The 26229-nt window shown below is 44.1% G+C and overlaps 1 protein-coding gene across 1 annotated transcript in view; it reads left to right on the top strand.

Annotated features, from left to right (window-relative positions):
• The window catches only part of LOC138747581 (alpha-2,8-sialyltransferase 8F-like), a 35603-nt gene extending 10137 nt beyond the window's left edge, over positions 1-25466 (top strand). Inside the window, exons 4-8 of the mRNA XM_069906947.1 lie at positions 8576-8662; positions 11168-11312; positions 16150-16262; positions 20375-20467; positions 21627-25466. Coding sequence (XP_069763048.1) covers positions 8576-8662; positions 11168-11312; positions 16150-16262; positions 20375-20467; positions 21627-22098 — 910 coding nt within the window. The 3' untranslated portion in view covers positions 22099-25466. The remainder of the gene's footprint in view (positions 1-8575; positions 8663-11167; positions 11313-16149; positions 16263-20374; positions 20468-21626) is intronic.
• The last annotated feature ends 763 nt before the right edge of the window (positions 25467-26229 follow it).

Below are 26229 nucleotides of genomic sequence, written 5' to 3'. Positions count from 1 at the left end.
GCGGAAATGATTGGAGCCACTTCCTTGAACTGCAGCCAAGCTCCCAAGGTAGATGCTCCCACTGTGCTGGGGACTCCACAATGACGAAGGAGCAGCGACACGATTCTGGTGAGGATGGAGAGGAATCTGCAGGTGCATTTGCATGCCTTCTTGTGGATAGATTGTGAGTTTGGCTGGGGGGAGGGGTGTGGGTACTGTTGAAGATACGACGTTGTGACATAGTTATGAGGTGAGAGTTGAAAGATTTAAAAGGGACATTCAGACACGTGGTAGACATATGAAACGAGCTGTGGGGGAAATGATACAAGCGGAATCACGGTGTTTAAAAGCCATTAGGACAGTAATGAGGCCAGGTCGACAGCTTGACCAGCAAAGATGAATTGGGCCACAGGGCGCACTTTATGCTGTAAGACTATGACCCTGCTGTACAAAGCAACCTATTGGCCCACAAACTGTTGTTGTGACCTATATTCCCCATAGTCTCATCTCCCTCCATGTTCTGCCATGGCACCTACCCACTGGCGGCAATTCACAGTGGCCAACCAACTGACCAAACTCCAAGGCTTCGTGATTTGTGAGGAAATGTAATGTCCCGTGTGAAATGCATGGTGTTACAGAGAATAGCTATTTGATGACTGGTGTGTGATAGTTCGACCCCCACTGTCAAGTTAAAAAGACCAGCACAAGGACGATAGAGCAATACCAAAACCTGTATTACAATTACGCTAGCTGGAATGAGTGGTATTAACGTCAGGTAGACCCAAGGTCACCCTAGTTAATACCAGAACCTCATTCGAAGGTTGAAGTGAAACAGTTCAATATTTAAGGCATATTCTTACATACAAATCTGATAGGCCTCTCTTTGAACATTGTTACAAGCTTATGTTTTACATTTTGCATACCTCTTTTCTAAAGACAGGAAAGTAACTGACATCAATCAGTTATTTACAGGTGCTAGTCATAATTAAAAGATATCATTTCTTGCATAGGAGGTCTGGAAAGATTGCTTCCAATACACAGTAACAGCCATGTGTATTCCTGAGTTTTAGTCTTTAATTATCACAGGTAAATATCACTGTAACAATGGGGAGAGAAATCAGCTGCAGTTGTGTGGGAAGCCATTCGTGAATGGATTGCTCGTTGACAGGTAGTTAACTCAAACTACAAAGTCAGTCAGGACTTCTTGTGTTAAAAGGCATTATGTTCTGTCCCAGGAAATGGCCAAAATACTTAATTCAGATGAATTTGGAGGATGAGTTGATTAATTTTAATTGTCTATCTGGGATGTGCTTATGCCCAGTAAACATGTGGCTCTCTCTGCCCCCAGTTTGTAAACTAGGGACAGGAGTTTTTAATAAAACAAAATAATATGGATAGCTCAAAATACAAACTTTCACAGGTGCTCAAGATGGGGGAAAGGATTTCTGGCCATGTAGTCTTGGCTCTGCATCTAAATGAGACACAAAGGTCACAGACATGCTCCCTGCTACATGGTTTACTTGAGTCGGATGGGTTATTTTCTGAGGTTGGGAAAAGGAAAAAATGTATGTTGGAGTTTTTTTAGTTTGGGGATGGCTATTTCAGGCATTGTTTGACATTGGCAGAGAGATTAATATGGTCTATAATTTCCCCCTTTCTACTGAAAGCTGTGTGAATGAGGGGTACACTTGCAGTGATTTTATTACATGAATCCAAAGTCCTAAGCTGTTATACCAAAATCAACAACGGCAGTGCTGCCAGAGCTGCCGCAACTGCAGAACGGTCAGCGTAGCAATTAGTGCAACGCTATTACAGTGCCAGCAATCAGGACCAGGTTTGAATCCTGCCCTATCCAAAAGGAGTTTCCGACTGCTTGGGTTTCCCCGGGGGCTCAGGTTTCCTCCCACCTTCCAAAATGTACCGGTTGTTGTAGATTAATTGGGTGCGATTAGTCGGCATGAGCTGATAGGGCCTGTTACCGTACTGTATGTCTGTCTAACTGCACTGGTGACGCAGTCACAGGAGAGCAGAGACGCAGTGCTCTCCAAAGGGTTCAACTGGTTGGACCTAATACCGGCGGCTTCATACAGGCTTCAAGCAGCCTGTTGAAGGACCCAATGGTGTTTGTGAATAAAATCCTGCAACAGTGAGTTCTGTGCCCAAGATGGTGGAGCCTGTGCCAGGGAGCAGCCATGAGGGGTTACAGACTCCAGGGAGCAATAGATCAGCACAGGGTGCCAAAACTGGGTGAAAATCCCCCGTTGGGAAGGGGAAGCAGAGGAGATGACCTAACTGGACGACGTAAGGTCAGAACTGTTAAGCACAATTCTGCAAAGTCCAGTGTAGGCTTTTAAACTGATGCACAGAAGTGATGCAGTACACCCCCACATCGAACTGGTGCACCACCACCCCTGACACTGATTAAACACTCCCAACTCTTTTAACAATGTACATCTTACCAACAGTTTCTCCAGCACCCTTCCATGTTTCTAGGCCTGGAGTGAAGCAGGGTGGTCCCAAGCTGCCAAAGAGAGAGAACAAAGGGCACATGGCACCTTCATAGTGCTGGAGGGACAAGCCCACATCATCTACTGGGGGTCAATAGCTCAGCGGCAAGAGGGTTAATCTAATTACAATAGCCAATGGCCCAAGGCCAAGTACAAGCAGGCTGGAGAGTGGAGCCCAGATGATTTACATGTAACCAACAGCAAGATGTGCACTAATGGGTGGGGCGGACCCAAACCTTGATTGGCAGCTGGTGTGTCCTCCGACTAGGTAGGGGGCAGCGCTGTCACATGACAGCCACAGCCCTTCCCAATACAATCCACCCCTCGGAGGTCACACCACTCACCAATCATGAGACAATCAATAACTATGCATGTACAAGTCAAAACATGTTTTTTAAAAAAAAAATACTGATCAAGTGGATCAATATAGTCACTACTGCCATCTGAATGCTGGACAAGGCACATAGTCAAATTCAATGACAACACCTCACCAGCCCCCGCACCCCTGGCCAAATAGGGTCATTGTTACCAATGGGGCAGTGTGCTGTGAGAGCTGCTCCCCAGTGTCAGAGGGGAGGATAGAAAAAGGAATTTGTTTGGTCACTGACTCCTATGCATGGGTTCTCTGGCTTAGCTGGCAAATGTGAGCACCCTTACTACCAACGTCTGTGAGCAGGCAGTGCAAGGTCATCCATCAGGTGCCAGAGCCCTCTCTTGGCCTGCTCATCCCACACCTTGCCCTCATGTTTGGATACACCCTAAGCACAGAGCCTAGATGCCTGTCACCTTGCTACCCCATGGTGAGGCAGGGGGCAGGCCAGCAGGTCTACATCCAGGATGTATCTGGGGTGCCTGCTTTTCTGGGCTGACATTTGACAGCAGGATGCGTTCTCTTTCAACGGGTGCCCCAAGTGCCCGTGTTGGATCCCTGTAACGATAGTCCGGAGGAGTCAAGACAGAAAGTTAGCCAATTTAGTGTTTTTTTAAATAAAGGCTCCCACAGTCCCCACCCCATGGGGTGTTTTTCGGTTAATGGGAGTTTCTGGGGTGATGCCTTCATTGCAAAACAAAATATATGTTTCCTAACATGGTGTCTGATCATTGACTGGTCAGCTCACAAACTGTAACTTTACATCCACACTGCAATTATGTATCTATAAATTTCAGTTTCTCTGAAATTAGAGACATTATGCATTATATATTTTTAAAAAAGCTAAACATGCATTTTTTTAAAAAACAGTTAAAGGCTTGGTTAGATAGAATGTCCAGTGATAGCTTCCAGAGCAACTGAAATTTTGCATAATACCTGACACAAACTATCTTGGTCAGTAGTCAGTTTGGTGTCACTGTACAGTGGGTTGATCTCGCCTCCAACCGTGTATCTTGGCGCCTCACAGTTCGGCGGGCAGCAACCTCCTTTGAAGAAGACCGCAGAGCCCACCTCACGGACAAAAGACAAAGGAGGAAAAACCCAACACCCAACCCCAACCAACCAATTTTCCATTGCAACCGCTGCAACCGTGCCTGCCTCGGACTTGTCAGTCACCAACGAGCCTGCAGCAGACGTGGACATTACCCCTCCATAAATCTTCGTCCGCGAAGCCAAGCCAAAGAGGAAGAAACAGGTGCTCACAAAATCATAAACAACCCTGAGGAAAGTGTTGCCCGATGTCCCGGTATCAAATGGGTTGTAGTGAGCGGCGGCGCCAGGCAGAGATTTTCTCCAGAAGACCAGCAGGACTCTGCACCCTTGGATCTTCTGCCAGAGATTCCATTCAGCACCTGCCTTATTGGTCGAGATCTGTAATTTAAAAGGAACTCCTGCCTGGCAGGGGGCAAGGGGCAGTGCTTGTTCAACAGCTTGCTTTGCTATGTCAAAAGCAGCCTGTTGTTCTGGTGTGGCTTTCTTATGGGAGACCCTATAGGGTGGCTCAAAGAGCATGGTAAGGCGGGGTATGTTCTGCTGCCAATAGCTTAGGAGGCCCACGAGGCTCTGGGAGTCTGTTTTATTTGAGGGGATGGCAAAATTCAAAGTTTCATTCTTGGCAGTCTCAGAAATGTCTCTTTGACCTGAGCATTATTGTGTGCCCAGGAACAGGACTTTCTGGCAAGATGTGGGTGAGGAGAAGCTGGAGTCTGAGCCCTAAAACAATGATAAAATGTACAATTGACACCTCTCTGGGAGAGGTTGAATAGGTTGTACATTACAGCAGATTATTTGACTGTGGAAAGTGTCTTGTCTCTTGCCCCAAGTAGCTGCAACTTGCTCTTGTGAGTTGAAATGGAGAGGAAGAAAAGAAAGCATTTTTGTTGCAGGGTCTATACTGTGAGCTACAGACAATCTTCAAACTTGGAGGGAAGGGGGACTGGTTCCCCTTTGCCTCTCCCATCTACAATTTTAGCCTGTGCAAACCTGAATATAAACTTGTCTCTGATAGTATCAAGGGATTGTTCCTTGAAAACATTGATCTCTAGAATGCATGCAGGGAAAGGCACCATTAAGACTGTTACAGGAATATGTGGCCTTAGGTCCCCTGGCTAGGAGTGGGCAATGGAACAAATGTGGTGGGGTGCCCTGGCCTTCATCCTATAGGTGGGGGGTTGGGTTCTGCCACCCCAGAGGTAAGGATTCCTGCTAGCACAGATAGGACAGTTCCTGTCTCAGCAGGTCTCTGAGCTCAGAGACAGGAGAGACTGTTTCAAGAGGGGAAGGAGCAGGACAGTGTCAGTGTCGGCAGGGGCAGCCCTAGGCTTTATTCCAGGCTGGTTGTAGGTTATCCCCTTGCCTTTTCTCCCCCCACAAAGCTCCTTCCACAGGGTGTAAATGGCAGAAGTCGGGATCCAGTCTATGCTAGCGCAGTCAACCCCTGTGCACAGCGGATCCACGAACAGCTGCCTACGTGTAAAGCGGGGAAGGAATTTATTTCTAGTCCTCACTGCTGTCCTACGGACCTGGGTGGGTGCCCCCCACTTCACGAGTTCTAGCCCTTCCAAGAGGGTGATGGCATCCCACACTGTCTTCCCATTAGTCAGTGCCATGAGGGGCAGACCCACTGATTTAAGGTCGGGGGCTGCAGTGGTTACGAGGTGTCCCACGAGTGCGCCAGTCACCCTTGTATTTTCAATAAAATTTTGGTTGCTAGACCTCATAAGCCCCGTTGATCAGCACTCACTCTCTAATAACCTGGGTGCCCTCACTGACAGTACTCCATTATGGGTGCCTTTGTAGATTCCACTCCAGGAGGGTGGGGTACCAGACCCTTTCCACAGTCACCACCCAATTCCACAGGGTGGTGCCTTCCTGAACTTCTGGCTGTGGCACCTGTAGGACATTGTTAATGCTCTGCTGGTCAGAGAGGCTCCCCAGGATGCTCGCCTCTTGGTTGGCAAGGCTCAAATTGGGGGCCCCTTCGTCCCACAGCCGGAGCAGCCGCACAACCAGATGCTCGTCTGGTTGCTGACAATACTGGTCTGCTAGTTGAGTTACTTTTTGGGAGAAGTCGTGCATTTCAGTCAACTTGGAGTGCCCCCCCCCTTCTCCCCACTCCCTGCGCTGGGTCCGGGACCACAAGGTGATGGGTTGCATGTGCAGGGGTTTGTTTTGGGGGAGAGAGAAGTGGCTGTAGGGCTCAGACTCCAGCTTCTCCTCGCCCTCATCTTGCCAGATGTCCCCAGCCATGCATCTATTTGTTGCCCTGCTTGATCAGTGTTCAGACTTTCAGTGGGTCTGGCTGGCAGCCTGCACCTGCTGCAACTGTATGAGCCTGCAGGCAACTTCAGTTCCCATGACCTCGATCGCTGGCTCGAGTCTGGGCAGCCTGTGCTGCCCCCTGCAGCAGACAGCAGTGCTGCCTGAGCTCCTCTAACTCCCCGTCCTTCTGGCTGCATAAGTTCTGGTTAGTAATCTCGACCTGGCATCTCAGGAGGGATGCAAACAGCCAAAAGGCACCCCTTTGACTCCCCTTGGCTTTGGGAGACCATATGGTGCCCTAACTTCTCACCATGTGGGTCCAATTGCTCAGACCAGTCCACTGGTTTCCCGTGGTCTGCCAGCATGTTGGCCAAGCACTCCAATCCCTCCCTCTCATCTATCCACCTGGGTATCCTATTCTCAGTGCCTGCACTGGCTTTTTTGCCCCTGCTCCAGAACATTTCCCCACACCTGTGTCCAGCCAAAACTCCTGAGACCCTACTCGCAGCACGAATTGTTGTGAGTGAGGAAACAGGTTTGGTCGGTCTCAAAGGCAAGGACTCTGAACACCGTTATGATGTAGGGAAGGATTTTATTTACAGAAGGCAACTGGTGCAAAACACACACACACACACACACACACACACACACACACACACACACACAGAGAGAAAACTGGTGCACCACCACCCCTGACAATAATTAAACACTCCCAACCCTTTTAACAGTGCACATCTTACCAACAGTTTCTCCAGCACCCTTCCATGTTTCTAGGCCTGGAGTGAAGCAGGGTGGTCCCAAGCTGGCAAAGAGAGAGAACAAAGGGCACATGGCACCTTTATAGTGCTGGAGGGACAAGCCCACATCATCTACTGGGGGTCAATAGCTCAGTGGCAAGAGGGTTAATCTAATTACAATAGCCAATGGCCCAAGGCCAAGTACAAGCAGGCTGGAGAGTGGTGTCCAGGTAATTTCTATGTGGCCAACTGCAAAGTGTGCACTAACGGGTGGGGTGGAACCAAACCTTGATTGACAGCTGGTGTGTCTTCTGACTAGGTAGGGGGCAGTGCTTTCACATGACAGCCACAGCCCTTCCCCATATTGAGACTGCAGAAAACTCTCGAATCCTAGTCAAGTTTCTTCCAGAGAAAATGTTATTTTCATACAAACGGTTGCTACAACTCCCCTTTTCCTTGCGTAGGGGAAATGAAACAGTGACTTCCACAATGCTTCCAAAACCCAGGTACGGGTTTATTGAGATGATGGTCACAATCCAATGCAGTAATTCTGCTTCCACAACCCAAAACGCAATCAAAGTGACCTTTCCTATAGTCACAGTGGTTGAATCACCTGACAGGGAGAATTAGCTGAATTGTCCATTACTGCACACAGTCACTCCATCAGATGGTCGCTGATCACCCATGATCCACCCATGTCTCTCACTCATCACCTGTGTCCTTTGAAAAGCAGCACATTTGTTCTTTCTTCTCTCCAAAGTAGCAAAGCTGGAACAACCAGTGCATCCAGTCTCTCCACAGCTGTGAATGGGTGCAGCCTGTACTAACCTTAAAGTGATATTCAGACTCAATGAAATGGGAGCTCGTAATAAAACAAATCTCTGCTGTGGTCAGCAGCTGCAGATGTTTTTCAACTTCCACCCTTCAGTTTGAATAGAGGTGTACACCTTTAAAGTCACATAAAATATTGTCGTTGGTTTATCTCGCATACCTGTGTGGCTGCGGAAGTTAAGAATTTTGGTGTGTTTGTCCATGTGTATATGACAATAAACACATTTATTTAAAGTAAAAACACAAATTCTGGAGAAAATATGAAGGTCTCACATCATACGTAGGAGGTAAAGGTATATTAATGCTGTTTTGGGCCTTAATCCTTCTTTAAGGTAGAAGCAAAAAGCAGACAGGCGCCTGAATTAAAAGGTTGGGGAGAAGGAGACACGGGGATAGATTTGTGGGGGGGGTTAAACAGAAACCAAAGAAGTCATGTTAATACCATCTGGTTAGAGGGTGATCAGTCCGATGCCTGTCCCGCATCGGACTTGTCAGCCACAAACGAGCCTGCAGCTGACGTGGACTTTTTTACCCCCTCCATAAATCTTCGTCCGCGAAGCCAAGCCAAAGAGGGTGATCAGACTGAAGTTCACGTGTTCTTCCAATTTGTAGGTGGTCTCAGTCTACCATGGACAGGCAATGGGACGGGGAGTTGAAATGGGTGGCCACTGGGAGAAACTCCACATATTATTTTTCTAACTTTTAGTTTTAATGCTGAGATTCTAAATCACATGCCCAGTGTCTTGCACTGTCCTCGTCTGCTTGAAAGAAAATCAATTTGAGCTTACCCTCTGTGTGATTTGACCTGTCTCTCTTGCTTTTGTCTGCAGACACACTGAAGGTGATCTCATTAGAAAGGGTGCACAAATTCAGCGCTGCCTGTGGCATCAGCAGGAGGTAGCAGCCGACAAATTCAGGTATAGTTCCAAAGATTAATGTAAAATTCAAATATTTAGCAGTGTTTCCAGCTTATGGTTGTCAGAAGTCCCACTCTCCCACCCGATGTTTTGCCTGGTTTTCTCTTTCTGGTGACACGCATGGTTTGACACTGTAAAGGATTGAACTGCATGCCCATTTTTGTGATCATTCTACCATACCTACAAGGGGGATAGCCAGTGTGGATTGCAGAACATTGGTATTAAAAAAAAAAGGATTTATGGTAAAGGGGTAAGAGTGACAGGGGATCTGTGAAAGAATATTTTCCACACAGAAGGCTGGATGAAATCTGGAGCACACTGGCTGAGAGGGTGGTGGAGATACAGCACAAATGTTTAGCTGGATGAGTACTTTGAGCTGTGTCATGAAACAGAGCTGTCCCTCGAACTCATGAAGTCTACCTCCACCAATGTGTACCATCCAAGTTCATCCCACGTCCAGCACTTGCATCGATGTCTTCCATGCCAAAGAGTCCTACTGCATGGAAACAGGCCCTTCAGCCAAACTCATCCCTGCTGAATAAGTCATCTACCGAAGCTGGTCCAATTTTTCTTTTGATTTACACCACGGTGGAAGTCGATTCCGGCCACGCAAACTCGTGTTGTCCAATTACACCCAAATTAACCGACAACCCCATACATTTTGGAGAGTGGGAGGAAATCAGGGTGCCCAGGGAAAACCCACACAGACACTGAGAGAACAAACAATTGACCTATAAACACTACTTTTTTTTTGGAGGGTGGGAGGAGCGATCAAACTCCTTATAGACTGCGTCGGATTCAAACCCAGGTCACTGGCACTGTAACAGTGTGTTCCAACCAGGCTGTGGTTAGGCACATGAACAGGAAAAGTTTAGAGGGATATGGGCTGAATGCAAGCTAATTAGGAGGCCTAGTAAGCGTAGCGGTTAGCACAATGCTGTTACAGTGCCAGTGACCTGGGTTTATATTCAGCACTGTCTATAAGGAGTTTGTTCATTCTCCCCACCCTCCCAAAAAAAAATATGGGGGTTTGTAGGTCAATTGTTTTCTCTCCCTGGGCCTTCATGGGTTTTACCCTGGTGCTCTGGTTTCCTCCCTCCCTCCAAGACAGACGTGAACCACAATCCCTAAACTGCCAGCTCCATAAAGATGACCAGTCCTACACCGAACTCAAGCCTGCTAGGAGCAGACGAGGGCACGCAACCCAATTTGTAGTGCCGTCTTCCAAGACAGATGTGTGCAGCAACTCATTCTTCTCCTGTACAATTAAAGCATGGAATAATCTTCACCCTACCATCCTCACACAGCCAGACCCAATTACATTTAAGACAGTTCTTCTTCAAAAACCTCCTTAGGCCCACCCTCCTCCACCTCCTGTTTAAATTCCATACGGAATATATTGGAGGACCAAGAGCTGAAGTGTGGAAGAAGCTTGAAGTGCATTTTCAGTTGACATGGATTCAAAGGCCCTCGTGACCTCACTCTGTGCTGTAACTCTGTTATTTTACGGCAGTGACTCTGGGGGCATTTGCACCCCAACCTGGTTTAGGAATGTCAGAACATGGGAAGTTTTGGGAAGTATGGTCACTGATTCTAATTCTGATCATATTTCAGATTGATTGTCAGAGAACATGACATCACATACAACCCTGAAATTCTTTTTTCCTGTGGGTGCAGCAGAATTGCCACTAATTGGGTAGTGCAAAACAAAACTCAGATCAACGTACACATGTAAACAAACAAAGAAAAGTAAACAAACTGCAATATAGGAAGAAAATCAATAAAGTGGGCAAGAAAGAGTCCTTAAATGAGTCCCTGATTGAGTTTGTTGGAGTCTGATGGGGGAGGGGTAGCAGCTGTTCCTGAACCTGGTGGTGCGAGCCTTGTGGCACCTATACCTCCTTCCTGATGGTGGGAGCAAGAATAGAACATGTGCTGGATGATGTGGATCCTTGATGATTGCTTCTGCCCTCTGACGGTAGCGTTCCATGTAGATGTACTCAATAGTGGGGAGGGTTTTATTTGCGACATCTTGTGCTGTGTCCACTACAAGGCTTTACACTCTGGGGTATTGGTATCCCTGTACCAGAATGTGATGCAGCCAGTCAGCACACACATCTGTAAAAGTTTGTCAAGGCTACTGATGTCCATTGCATTTATATTCCCAACTGCTTTGTTGGGATTTTAACTCCTATTTTCAGATCTTTACTTCAGCTTTTTGGAATGTTAGTCTAGCAACTTGATCACAATGGAACCAGACATGGAAAACCTGACCTGGTATATTCAAACTTGGAAGGTCCATTCAACAGATAAACTGCTGTTCCATGTGCATTTTGGGTCTCTGAGATTGGAGGCGGGATGGGGGGTTGGGTGGATGTAGAATGAAAGGGTTGCTCTCTCTTCAGTGTTGCCATGACTCAGAGACCCCTCTCCAGCTCCTGAGCTCAAAGTTGATCCTGGGCACAGATATGTCGGGTGAGTAATTGAATGTTCCATACCTTTCAGACAGGAGCTGAAGAGGTGCTGTCATGCTGCATCTAACTGCCTGGTTACACAGAAGAACACGCCGGTTGGGACAGAGTTAATGTACGAGGCAGAACCCAAGAAAAAGATAAAAATCACTCACCAGATCTTTGCTCTTCTTCCCAAGGTGAGTTAATCTTCTGTAGTCAGCAAGTTCTTGCTCTCAATGTGCCACACTGCAGTTCCAGCTTGAATTACACTGGGCTTAGCTGCACGCTGCGGGGGAACCATATGTGTTTGCAGATTTTCAGTTCTCTAGGTTTCTAGGACCTTTGTGTCATTCTACAAAGAGCTGACAAGCACACAATGGAGGAACTTGGAGACCTAGAGAATGACCTTTCTTCCCACACTGATTTCACACAACCTATGGAGAGAAACAGCTGGAGCCTTCGTCCCATCAAGACCATGCTAACCATCAACCACTCTACTCCTATATTAACCCCAATGCATCCTCATCTGTTAGCAAAGCAGTTAGTGCAATCTATTTCAACGCCAGTGACCTGGATTCGAATTGACCGCTGCCTGTACATTCTTCCCGTGTTTGCGTGGATTTTCCTCAGGTGCTCCTGTTTCTTCTTGGCCTCCAAGGCATCTGGGGGTTATAGATGAATTTGGGTGTAATTGGGTGGCACGGGTTTTAATGGCTAAAATCAGGTTCTACTGTGCTGTAAATAAAAAAAAAATGTTTTGAACATTTTATTTTTCATTTGCATCAATACTTATAATTCTTCATCATGTAACAATACAGTAAAAATGGTACAAAATGATATAAAATTTGTTTTCTTTATCTCCCCCTCCCCAAAAGAAAAGAGAGATTCGAACCCTGGTCCCGATTGCCGGCACTGTAAAGGCATTGCACAAACTGCTACACCAAATGTGTAGCCTCGTGTGTCCCTACAGGCCATGGAAGCTGGAGAGATACAGCACGGAAGCAGGTCCATTGGCCACGGTCCAAATTTGATACGAATACTATTCTCCACATTCTAACCAGCTCCCTGCAGATTTGACCATTTGTCTACATAGTCGAAGGGATTTACAGTGGCCTTTGAACCTCCAAACCTGCAAGTTTAAGATGTGGGAGAAAACCAAGCACCTGGGAGAACCCCACGATGAGGGAGGTTGGCATGTCGCCCGCACCCCTGAATAACCTCTGCAGGTGCATCGCTGTGGGAGATGGGAACTGCTCGGCCCAAGCCTGCAGGAAACCGCAGAGGGCCAGGGTATCTCAAGCACACCTCCCTTTCCCCTACTGATTCCATCTATAATTTCCGCTGTCTTGGGAAAAGGAGCCAACGCATAAAGAGACTCATCCCAGCCCGGCCACCCTCTCTTCACTCCCGTCAGGTCGGGAAGATGATTCACGTGCATGAGATCACCCACCGCCCCAGATTCAAGGATCGTTTCCTTCCCACTATTATCAGGCTCCTGAATGAACCCGAAAATAGCAAAATTACAGGGCCCTCCACAATGTTTGGGACAGACACATTTTTATTTGCCCCTGAGCTCCACAGTTTTAAAATTGTCATCAAGTAATTCACATGTGATTAAAGCAGCACATTCCAGATTTTATTAAAGGTTATTTGTGTTTTTTTTTAGTTTGTACATGTAATAATGACAGTGCTTTTTATACAGAGTCCCCTCATTTCATGGCACCATAATGTTTGGGACATTTGGTTTCACAGGTGTTGGTGAGGACTTTAATTGCTTCATTGGTGCAGGAAGAAGAGATCTGGGCTTGCTTTTGATCACCTTCGGAGTCTGTAGATCCCTTTTTATTTTCAACATGAGGACCAGAGTTGTGCCCAATGAAAGTCAAAGAAACCATAATGAAGCTGAAAAATAAGAATAAAATAGAACATCAGTAAAGAGAAAGAACATAATGGTGAGCTGAGTAATCGCAAGGAAGGCCTGCACTGCCGATGACAGAAGAATTCTCGTCATAGTGGGAAAAAAAATCGCCAAACGCTTGTCCTACAGATCAGAAACACTCTTCAGGAGGCAGGTGTGGATGTATCAATGACTATGGTTTAGGATGGCATGGTTAGCCTAGCAGTTAGCGCAACGCTGTTACAACGCCAGCAATTGAGACCTGGGTTCAAATCCCATGGAGTTTGTACATTCTCCCCGTGACTGCGTGGGTTTTCCCTGAGGGCTCCTGTTTCCTCCCATTGTTCAAAACATACTGGGGGTTGTAGGTAAATCGGTTGGCATGGGCCGAAAGGGTCTGTTACTGTGCTTCATGTCTAAATTTAAAATTAAGAAAAAAATTTTGAAAATTAAGAATAAAAAGACTTCATGAACAGAAATCTAGAGACTACACTGCAAGATGCAAACTACTATTTAGCCACAGAAACAGGATGGCCAGATTACAGTTTGCCATGGTTTTTAAAAGAGATGGCCCAATTCTGGAAAAAGGTCTTGTGGGCAGATGAGACCAAGATTAACCTAGGGATGGCAAAAGCAAAGTTTGGTGTAAAGGAACTGCCCAAGATCCAAATCAGACCAACTCATCTGTGAAACATGGGGATGATGTGGCTGCTACAGGTACTGGTCCACTTGTCTTCATTGTGGCCATAGCAAAGTGAATTCTGAGGTGTATAAAGGCAACTTATCTGCTCAAATTTGAGCAAATGCCTCCAAATTCATTGGACAGCACTTCGTCCTTGCAGCAAGGCAATGATCCCAAACATACGCCTGAAGCAACAAAGGAGTTTTTCAAAGCTAAAATCTGGAAAATTCTTGAATGGCCAAGTCAGTCTCCCGATCTAAGTCCATTTGAGCATGTCTTCCATCTGCTGAAGAGAAAACTTGAGGAGACAAGTCCCCGAAACAAGCAGGAGCTTGAAGATGGCTGCAAAAGAGGCCTGGTAGAGCATCACCAGAGAAGATACTCAGCGCCTGGTCTATGAATCACAGACTTCAAGCAGTCATTGCATGCAACAAAATACTAAACGTGACTACTTCAATATACATTATAGTGGCCTGAAATGAGGAGACTATGTCCAAAAAGTGCCGTAATTTCTACATGGTCAAACCAACATGGACATAAATACCCTTTAATAAAATCTGGAATGTGCACTTTTAATCATGTGAATTGTTTGATTACCAATGTAAAACTGGAGCATAGGGCAAATAAAGGGAAAAAGTGTCTGTCCCAAACATTATGGAGGGCACTGTATGTTGCCTTTGCACCATAGCAACTTAACCCTCTCTGCAACTCTGCTCTTTTGTATTATATCTCGCGCAATGATTGTCTTGTCTGCTCGGCAAAGTCTATACGGACAGCATCCAGGATCAGGGTTGAATCTGAACCTCTGCCAATGCGAGGTAGCAGCTCTATGACATGCGCCAGCGGACTTCAGAGATGCCTACATCCCTTCGAATCTCGGACCTGTTGTCCATCCCTGAACCTATGGGTGTGCTCTTCAGTTCAGAAGTTCCCTCCATAAATCTCATTTTTAGCATACTTCCCCCCCCCCCCCCCCCCCCTCAACTAAACACCTCTACTCTCCTCCCAAGCAGCTTGTGCTGCTGAGTTTTATTTGATAGCAGGCCTGTTGCTGAGCTCTATGTTTAGGGAAGATACTCATTGATATATTAAAAAAAATGCACAAATTCTCAGTCATGTTCTGCACTTTTCTATGGCCAGAAGTACAAGGCATTTGGCAAATGATGAACTTTCCTCCTCTGAAGTATTTTTATTCATTAACCGTTGAATTTTATTTGTGTTCATGAGTATTGTGTGGAAGGGAAAAATTTGATAGGTTCAAAGAATAGTGGGTCTGGACACAGGCTGAATGCAGAAATAATCTTTATTGAAACACATAAGAGGATCACAGCAGGGATAACACACACAAATATTCTCAATCACACAGCACAGTGTAACCAGTCACATTGGAGTTAACACTGTCGATACCAACAACTACTTACACTCTTACACAGTACCACCCAGTCACAATGCTAGCAACTGTTTATATAGACATCACAATCAAGGATTACAATATGCTACTCGCTGTTCCTTATCCAACATGGGCATGGCTCAGATGCTATCTATAACTGCAAGAGCCCCGATCGCTATCTAGTGCACACCTTACCAATGACTCCTCCAGTGTTGTCCACAGCTGAAGAGCAAAAGAGCTCAAGCTACAGTATGTGGTTGACTTTATAAAGCAGCAAACTGGGGAGTCCATCCTTGGTAATCACTAGGTGATTAAAAAGGCCAGTGGTCAGGTGTGCACTAATGGGAGGACAGAGCTCAACCTTGATTGGCAGGTGATGCGACTTCCGATTAGGTTCCAGACAAAGAGCCACGTGACTCTCCAATCCACACTCACACTAGCTTCCAGACAGAGAGGCCACATGTCCCTCCACAATACAATGAGGGTTTGAAAGTGAGTTATTGCAAGAGGAAGCATTGGGTTGATGGTCAATGAGGATTTGAAAGTGAGTTATTGCAAGAGGAAGCATTGGGTTGATGGTCAATGAGGATTTGAAAGTGAGTTATTGCAAGAGGAAGCATTGGGTTGATGGTCAATGAGGATTTGAAAGTGAGTTATTGCGAGAGGAAGCATTGGGTTGATGGTCAATGAGGATTTGAAAGTGAGTTATTGCAAGAGGAAGCATTGGGTTGATGGTCAATGAGGATTTGAAAGTGAGTTATTGCAAGAGGAAGCATTGGGTTGATGGTCAATGAGGATTTGAAAGTGAGTTATTGCAAGAGGAAGCATTGGGTTGATGGTCAATGAGGATTTGAAAGTGAGTTATTGCAAGAGGAAGCATTGGGTTGATGGTCAATGAGGGTTTGAAAGTGAGTTATTGCGAGAGGAAGCATTGGGTTGATGGTCAATGAGGGTTTGAAAGTGAGTTATTGCAAGAGGAAGCATTGGGTTGATGGTCAATGTGGGTTTGAAAGTGAGTTATTGCAAGAGGAAGCATTGGGTTGATGGTTTGTCCTTGGTTTACAGGACTCGTCTCTCAAAAGCCAACAATACAAGCGATGTGCAGTCATTGGCAACAGTGGGATATTAACCAACAGCAGTTGTGGGGCTGAAATTGACGAGGCTGATTTTGTGTTTCGGTAAGTTTCCCAGCACTGAACCAAGATCTTAGACAGCACTAACAACTGATGGATGAACTGACTCGGAGACCAGGCATTGCAGCTATGGATAAGGTGGGTTGGAACAAGGGTCTGTGATTAAACTGTTCAAAACAGAGTTTGGACCCATGATTCACCAAAGTAACATTCTCCCACAACTCTCAGTATTAAAATCAAAGCCAGCTTCTGAAACTCAAAACTGTTTGGGCACAAAGTTTGTCCTTGGGCAGAGACTAAGAAAGTATCATTAGTTGGCAAGAAAAAAACAGCAATTAAACTTTTGACTTTAGAAATTGCTTTTCAACCAACTGAAAACTTTATCAATATTTTTATTGGTTTTATCAAATAAATGTTTCATAGGTATATAATAATAAAATAAAGTATTAACAAATCTCGTGCAGCAATACAAATAGTACTGAAACCTATGTTACATTAAAAAGAAAAACACGACACTAAATAACTAATTCAATCCCCTTCCTTCGGAGGCGACTGATGTACACAAACAGTCCTCTACTAATAAAAAAAGGTAGGTAAACCAAAAACTAATTAATCTTACACATTTTGAAAGTAATTAAGAAATGAAGCTCATAAAGAAACAAAGTTAAGATTTATTTCAGTCGTGGAACATGTAATTTTTCCCAAAGTCAGACATGGCATCACATTGGACACCCATTGAGTGTGAGTGGGAGGGTCGGCATCTTTCCATCTCATTAATGTAGCCCTTCTAGTGATGAGGGAGGTGAGGACAATGACATGGAATGTGAACCAGTTAATATCAGACCCATTGGCCCCATTTATCCCAAAAAAGAGCAAGAAAAGGATTTGGAGTCAAAGTAATATTAAGAACTAAAGACAAGGTACAAAATGCCCCTTTCCAAAAATTGGAAAGAGAACATAACCAGAACATATGATCCAGCGAAACTTCTTCAGTTATGCATTTATCACATTTAGAAGAGAGATTAGAAGAGAATTTGGCCAATTGGACTTTGGGATAGTGGGCCTGGTGTACGACCTTAAACTGTAATAATGAGCGTCGGGCACAAAGAGAGGATGAATGCACTTGTTTCAGAGTAGAATTCCACGTAGTTTCAGAAAATGGCTGTTGAAAATCTTATTCCCGTAGTTTTTTAAAAATTCTGTCCAGGGAATTGTCCCTAGAAGTAATTCCTAAAGGCCAGATCTACCCGTTTTATAATTAAGTTGAAAATTATAAATCATCCCCATCATATTAGGTTCTAGGTCTTCAGGGAGCTTCAAAATTAAAGGAGCTTCTAACCTGTAAATGACAAAAAAAAATGATGTCCAGGTATTTTAAATTGTTCGAAAAAGGCAAGATTTTGGTCAGTAAAAATATCTAAAAGGATTGGATACCTAAATTTGACCACTGATGAGAACCGCTCTCTTGAATGAAGGTGAAAAAAAGGAATTACCTAAAATAGGACAAATTGATAAAAATCTATGGTACCTGAAATGTTTCCTCAACAACAAAATTATCAGTTAATTTGGAGGCCAAAATAGGCAAAGGTGCTCCAAGTGTCAAAAGAAGAGAATACTTTTTAGTAGATTTAATTTCTAAATGAATCCAATTTGAAGCACCTAAATTTTCCTTGTGATGTATCCAAAAAGTGATGTATCTAATATTATTCACCCAATAATAAAATGTGAAGTTAGGGAATGCCAAGCCCCCATTCTTTTTAATATTTTGAAGGAAGATTTTACTAAGATGGGACATTTATTTTTCCATATAAATGAAGATATGTTAGAATCCAATGAATCGAAAAAGGATTTGGGAACAAAAGTGAGTACAGCTTGAAAAATATATAAATATTTTAGGAAGGATATTCATATTATATTGACACATCCAATTAATGTCATTGAAAGAGGGGACGATGTTTTGAGGAAGTGGTTGTTACAATCCAATGGTCTTGCAATTTAAAGAAAATGTTCTTACCTTTTAAACAAATTATTGAATTTCTTAGAGATTAACCTATTTTAATGATGTTGGTTGATGGACCAGGGAGACCTCCCTCACCTGCAACTCTTTAAAATTCATGTTTGTATTTGGAGTTTAAAATAAATCTGAAATTGCAAGATCATTGGATTGTAACAACCACTTCCTCAAAACATCAAGACATTGCAGCTGATGGAAACCTAAAATAAAAATGGAAAATGCTGGAAAGGTGATGCACCATCAATAATTTCAAAGACTAGAAGCCGTAGAGAAACTGATAGGCTTTTATTAACTACAGAATGGATGTCCGTCCATGCTGGTCGATGGCCCTGGGCTGAGGAGGGGACTGTGGCACAGTTGCCTTTATTTCGGGTTCAGTGGACAGAGCCTCAGGCACAGTCAGCCAGGGGAGTGACCTAGTACATCCAAATATATATACAGTGGTTTGCCACAGGAGATATCTGTGGAAAGAGAAACAGAGCAAATATTTCTGGTCAAAGACAGTTCATCAGAAGATGTTATAACAATGCACTTGCTTCACTGATGTTGTTCAAGGAAGGAAATCTGCTATTGCTATGCGGTCTGGGTAAGATATGCTAAACAGGAAATTCTGAAAACATTGTGCATCACACAATGTAGGTTACGTAATTTTATCTTTGCAACATAAAGGATACTGTTTGACCTCCTGAGTTTCTCCAAAGTTGTGTTTTTACTTCAACCATGGTGCCTGCAGACGTTCCTGTTTTACTTCTGCAGACGTTGTGATTGTAGTGCAATATACAAAAGTAGTGGAGAAACTGAGCAGGTCACCGGCAGCATCTACAGGTAGCAAAGGTACACCTGTCTGACCTGCTCAGTTTCTCCAGCACTTTTGTATTTTGGCCAAGGTGTTGTCCAGTTTAGGAGCCTTTCCGGATGGACGGGATGACCAGTAATCTCCATGTCCCAAAGCTTGGCAGAGTATGGAAGCAGCAGAGAAGCAGGCCTTGGTTAAACCTTTCAATTCAAAATCTCTCCCAATTTTTATTTTAATGGTTTGCTGATTCACCATCACCTTGTTTGCACAACAGCAGAAAATCAAAGTCTCTCCTCCCTTGATATTCCTACGGTCTCCTGTTTATCCAACAACCTTGCAAACCCAACCTTGGACATGTCATCCTTGGCCGTGTTACATCCTGGTTTTACGTTTCCATTGTCCGTGATGACTCATTAGAAATATAATTTGCATTAGAATTTGGTACTAATCCAGGATCTCCAACAGATACAAACACAGATTAATCAATTTTTTTTTCCTCTAAAAATAAATTTTACTCATGATAAATTATTTACTGAAGTGAAAAATGTTCATTTGTTTTACTTCCTTGGAGTCATATCCATACATTTCCATACACTGTTACATTAGTTCTTTATTTAGTACCTTTACCACCACAGTCACACTTTGTCATTACTACCCCTCCCCCTGTTGTTTGAGGGGCTTCCCCTCAGTCTCAGCCCCTCAATGCACAGTGACAAAGACTCTAGATTCTGGTCCTTCCCCACAATGCCCTCACATTGGCTGTGCCAAGACTTGGAATGCTCTCCTGCAGCCTGGAATATGCCAGTCGGCAGCAGTTCTTCAACAACATCTCTGTGTGCTGGAAGACCAATAAATTTCGGGCAGGCCAAAGGGCGTTTTTCACTGAGGTTGATCTTCCAGCAGCTCTGGGTCTGCCTCTCTGTGCGTTTCCGAGAACAGCCTGTAAATCAGAAAGTCCCCTGTCACGCTGCCAGGGATGAACCCTGAGAAGGATCTTTTCATCCTTCTTCAGACACTCTTACTGCATCCTCATTCTGCAAAGAGGTGGGCAACTGTCTCCTCTCCACCGCACTCATCTCGGAGACAAGGTGCTTTGTGGGTGATGTTCCAGTTGTACAGGAAGGATCTGACTGGGAGGGCTCCTCTCACTGCCAACCAGCACTGGTGATGAGGCATTAATATGTGTAAGGTCAAAGGAGAATGGTGGGTTGGACCCTGTCGAAGTCACACCACATCATATTGAGTCTGATTTCTGTCTGTGCTGACTTGCGGGAATTCAATTGCTGATTGGTTCGATAACAAGTGGCTAATGGAAGTTCTTGGACTGACTGCTGATGCTTTCCCCAGGTGTAACCTTCCTCCCTTGGGCAGAACTTATGCCCAAGATGTCGGAACGAAAACGAACTTGGTGACAGCAAACCCAAGCATCATTGCAGAGAGGTGAGGGACTATCTTCAAGATGGTCAGATTTCAGGTACCTTTACTTTCTGATAGTGAGGGGATAAATGAAGCCTTACAATGTTCCCATGCAGGAAGCCTAGTTTTGTCTCAGAACAGGATTTGGATTTTTTGAAAGGAGTACTAGAAAAGTTTGGGGCACTAGTGCTGGACCAAGTAATAATTAACATGACCAGGGTTGGTGTGGGGAAAGCAGTGCTAGGTTTGCCAGTCATATCCGTTAAAGTGAACAATATTGTATTATGTGAATTCTTCTTGAGCTGCGGTCTTGATTTCAATCTAACCTGATGGAGAGTATGAAAATGTTCTCTTTCACAAGGTCCGTGCCAATTTATAGGATGGTCACCAATAAATTGTGCAGAAGGGATTTGGTCCTGAGTGCACAGAAGGCTGAGGAGAAATGTTTGGGTTTCCTAAAACCATGAAAGGCACAGATAAAGTGAATGCACGCAGTTTATTTTCCTCAGGGTGGCTGATTCTAGAAGGTTTAAAGGGAAGATTTGGGGGAACATCTTCACACAGAGAGTGGTGGGAGTGTGGAAAGAGCTGCCAGCTGAAGTGGTGAATCTGGGCTGAATTTTGACACAAGAAAACTTTGGATGGGAGGGTTATGATGGGCTATGGACTGGGTGTGTCAGTGGGTCTAGGCAGAATTACAGTTTGGCATGGGCTAGATGTGATGAAGGTCTGTTTCTGTGCTGTAGTGTTGTAAGGTTCCAATGAGAGGCATAGGTCTAAGGTGAGAGCAGAGAGGTTTAAAAGGGTTTGCGTGGCAACCTTTTCACTCAGCGGGTGCTCTGCGTCTGGAACTAACTGCCACAATAGTATTGAGCACAATTTTGACATTCAAGACACTTGGACAGATGCAAGGATTGGAAGGATTTAGAATGATAAGGCAAGTGGCACAAGTCCAGAAGGCCAATGTGATCAGTCTAGACGAATTGAGCTGAAGGTCCTGATCCATGCTGTATGACTGTGACTCACCTGGTCCATTACAATGATTGGAGGTCTTTGTAAGCCAACTGCTTGGGTAGGGGTTGCAATGTGCTTGTTGGTGGGATGGAACTCATCATGGTACGGACAGGGGTTAGAAACTATTTGGACTGGCACTGAGGCAATAATATGTGCTTTTACTCAACAGGTACGGAGAACTCCAAGACAGGAGAAAGCCTTTTTTCACCAACTTAACCATCTACAATGAAGCTCTACTTCTCTTGCCTGCTTTCTCCTATCTGAAAAACACAATTCTTTCCTTCAGGGCTCTTTATACTCTACAAGATTTTCAGGCAAAGCAGGAGGTTGTCTTCTTTAATCCTGTCTATTTGAAACGTCTGAGTGAATTCTGGCATTCCAAGGGCATACAAGTGAAACGTCTCTCCACTGGCATAATGGTCATGAGTATTGCAATAGAACTTTGTGAGGAAGTGTGGATTTATGGATTTTGGCCCTTTGGGAAGAGTGTCGATGGACAGGTCTTGTCTCATCACTACTTCGACAATCAGCTGCCAAAGCCAAATATTCACTCCATGCCATCAGAGTATGAGTACATCCTGCAAATGCACAGTAAAGGAATTGTCAAGCTTCAAATGGCTCAGTGCCAGACAGATCCATAGCAAATAGATACGATCACCTGTGGCAGTAGAACATCAGACTGCTGACTCCATATGAGCAATGGTTTAATTTAGCTTGACTTAGAGTCAGGAGAGCTTTCGGCTTTGAAGTTGCCCGCGGCTTTCATTTGATTGGTTGAGTAATGTTGGTCTTTTCCAATCAGAGAAAGTCTTGATGATTGGACATTTTGGCTGTGCATAGCATAGTGACCAGAAATTATCTGCTGGTCACTGACAACTAACCAATCCAACCTTAGAATTACTGTTGTGGGACAACCTTCTTCAAGGGGAGTGAAGGTGTTTCTATGAACGGCTTGGGGCTTGCAGGTGAAGATCGCGAGGTAGGAGAATACGAAGAGCCAGCTGTACAATTAAGTTTTTCCTTTTCCTTCTCTGAATCTTGAGACCCTCTTCCCTGTTAGTGACACTTACCTGTTCCGACCTTCATTTCGAAAGCTTGGAATGGAAGTCCCACATTTTTTTGGCAACTTCGTTCATAATGTCCCAAAGCATTTTATAAATGAACTATTTTGAAGAGTAGCTTTACATAGTAAACTCCCACAAATAGAAAAGTGACGATGATATTATTAGATGTAAATATTGGTTAGGACACGAGTGTCGACACCCCCAATGTTCTTTAGAACAGTGGCATACAATTTTTGCCATTTATCTGACAAATATCTCAGTATAACATTATAGTGGCATTTTTAAATTTTTAATCCCAAGTTCCTGAACTGGATTCAAACTCATAAACTTTCTATTGCTAACTGAGCCACAGCCGGGGTGGGGGGTGGAAATCTCAAGTTCTAAACTCCCAGCAAAGATTTCCCGACTTTCATGAGGAAATCTCAGCTTATGGCTGAAAATACATTTCTCCTTCTGCTTAAATTAGTTTTTCCCTCCCTTTAGGATTCCTTCCCAAAGGCTCATCGAGCACAAGAACACAAATGGCTCGCTGTTTGGACGGCTACTTGAATCCTGCTTTAGTGGCCCCAGTCAGCAGTGATGAGAAACACCCTTCTGCTCGGCATGGACAGGAGCAGTTAATGGAGCCTGGTAGTTTTTCATGCTGCAAAGATTTCCAGAAGGGGCAAACGAGGAAGATGGCAGAACTCTGAACCCATGCCAATGCTAAACATGCAAGTCACAAACATTTGAACTTGCATCCTTTGAACCATCGACAAAAAAATGCCAGGTATTGTTCCCATAGCCGGAGGTTCAGTTACAGAGAGCTGCTAAAGTTTTTATGTGTAATCATGTGAATGCTTTTGGCAATCACTCTGAACATAATTAACAGAATAAGCAGACATAAAGATGCCTTGGAGGAAACTTCACCTCTGTGGGTGGCGCGGCATAGCAGTTAATTCATTGTTGTGACATCACCAGCAATTGGGACCGTGGTTCAAATCCTGCGCGGTCTGTAGGGAGTTTGTACGTTCTCCCCGTGTCTATGTGGGTTTACCCAGGTAGCTCTGGTTTCCTCCCACCCTTCAAAACGTACTGGGGACTGTAGGTCAATTGGGTGTAATTTGTGGGCCGGAAGGGCCTGTATGTCTAAATTTAAAAATACCATGCTATATTTCTAAATTTAAATTTTAAAAAACCAGGGCTAAAATAATTACATTATGGGACAGATTGTGCAGACCTTGCTTGCACCTCAAAGGTTAAGGGCGGATCTAATTGTGTTCAAGGCAAGAAAAGGATTTTTGTAGGGTACGCAAGGAAAAAAAAATCCTCTGTTTTGAGGAAGTAAATACATAAACAATAAATTAGGTTCAGATGCCAGCTACTCCACCACTTACTGAGACTGGGGCAGGTTTGATCGTAATCTCAACACATTCCTGAGTAATCACATAACCTTTTGTTTCCTTGCTTGTTCAGTACCGATCAATCTCTGTGAAGTCATTTAAAGTTCCTGCTTTTTGGTTTGTGAGATAAATAATTTTAACGCTCACGGCTTGTGAGAAAAGATTTTAATACATTTGTTTTGTGTGGGTTCCACCTTATTTTTAAACAATTAGTTTAAAATGGCTTGTCCTTGCAAGCCATTAGTTTTAGATACTCCCACAAGAGGAAACATCTTCACATATTCACCCTGTTGAGGCCATTTGAATGTTTCTGTCAAGGCACACTTTCAAACTCCAGTTTGTATAAACTAAGTGTATAGGACATGCATTAAAATAACAAGAGCAAAACTATATTCAGTACTCAAGATGTGGCCATAACAATGTTCTGTATAACGAAAGCATAACCTCCCACGTTGTATATTCGATTCTTCTAGCAATGAACATTGCTATTCTTAGCTTTCCAATCTGTAGTATCTGTAGATGTCTCTATTGTGAATCATGTACAAAGACACCCAGATCTCTCTGCATCAGAGCTTTGCAATCTTTCATGATTCTGATAGGATGCTTCCCTTTTCTGCAGAAGTCTGTTTCCCAATGACTGAACTGACTTTTTTTTGAGGGGCATGATATGCAGAATAAGGGGCATCAGTGTGAGAATTGGATAGCTTTGTGTGACACCAGGGAAAATAGTTTCACAGAAAGGGGTGGAAATATGGACCTTCCAGCAGGATGCTCAATTGGAGGGCTTTACGCTCAGGCATATTGGTGACCCCATACCAGACTGTGATGCAGCTGGTCAGCACACTTTCCACCACACCTCTGTAGAAGTTTGCCAGGGTTTCTGGCATTGTACCAAACCTCCGCAAACTCCTGAGGAAGTAGAGGCACTGACGTGCTTTCTTCACTAGGTCCAGGAAATATCCTCCGAGATAGTGACTCCCAAGAACCTAAATTTGCTCACCTTCTCCACCTCTGATCCCCCAGTGATCACTGGATTGTACATCTCAGATTTCAGTGGCATATCAGACAAGGCCTTGATTGCTGAGTTAATTTCTTCAAGTCTGACCTGTTTGGCTCCTCTACCAATTATTTGTCCAATCTCAGAGGCTGATGACAAGAGGCTGTTTACATCACAAAAGCAAGTAACCTAGCATGCAACCCTAGCATTTACAATCCACTTGGATCTCCTCCTTCACTTAATTTAAGTTGATCTGCAAGTCATCCATTACTGACAGCTGCTCATTCAGCCCACCCCCTTAAGCACACCTGCACTGCTCACCTCAGCTACCACTGCACAAGTGGGTAAGGAGGGAGAAACAATGCTGATGGGATTTCAATTGCAACTGCACTGCTGGACATGTGTGAATATTTCTTTTGTATTTAATTTCTTTCTGGTGCCTTATGTATTAATGTTTAAAGTTGTTAGTTCCAGTTTGATGTAACTGGAAAGCTGCAACAAATAAGACAGTCACTGGATTAGTACATTGTACGTGTGTACGTGTCAATAAACATTCATTTATTCCATGGGTGGCCTAACTTTATTGTTTGTGGGCCACATAGAGAAAAATATAAGGAGTCACGTGCCAAGCAACATTGCGCTACAAGAAAAATGGAGTTTGTAGACCAGAAAACCCCTGTGCCCATCGAAAATTCATTTACTACCAAAATAACCTTACGACAGTATTGAACGGTTTAACTGTTGACGTTACAGTAGTTTATTGATGCGCTCGTATATTATAGGAGGCATTTCTGTATCTGCTGCTCTTTAAATAAATACAATAAAACTCTCATTCAAAAAGCCATGTAAAATAAAAATCTGGGTGCAAAATCAGAACAGGAGAAAAGATCAAGAAAGGGACCAGGCCATCTCCAACATCCCTCCACAACTCTCAGTGACTGCGGTTCACGGCCCACGCGGCCACCTTAATGATTATGATGCAGTTTGCAAACCTGTAGAGGGGCTCTTAAAGTTGACAGATTCCTTGCAAATCAAACAAGCACACTTTCCCTTGACCTCTGTGAAAAACTATCCATCTTCCCATTGTGCCTGAAATTTATGGCACCTTGCTATTTTCTGTCTTTTTGCTTCCGCCACAATTAATCAACTGAGGGAAACATTTTCATCGATGAGTAACAGTTGGTCTAGTAGTTGTTCAAAATGACAGCAACACCTAGTGTTGAAACTAAGAAGTGCAATTTTACAACCAGTGCCATTTATTCTTAAGAGACTATGTTCTAATGAGCCAGATTCCATTTTATTGTTAAAATACACCCTGAATCACAAAAA

Source organism: Narcine bancroftii, chromosome 12, assembly GCF_036971445.1.
Source record: "Narcine bancroftii isolate sNarBan1 chromosome 12, sNarBan1.hap1, whole genome shotgun sequence".
NCBI classification, from domain to species: Eukaryota; Metazoa; Chordata; class Chondrichthyes; order Torpediniformes; family Narcinidae; genus Narcine; species Narcine bancroftii.
Note: the sequence above shows the minus strand (reverse complement) of the source record. Positions and strands in the feature narration are given on the sequence as shown.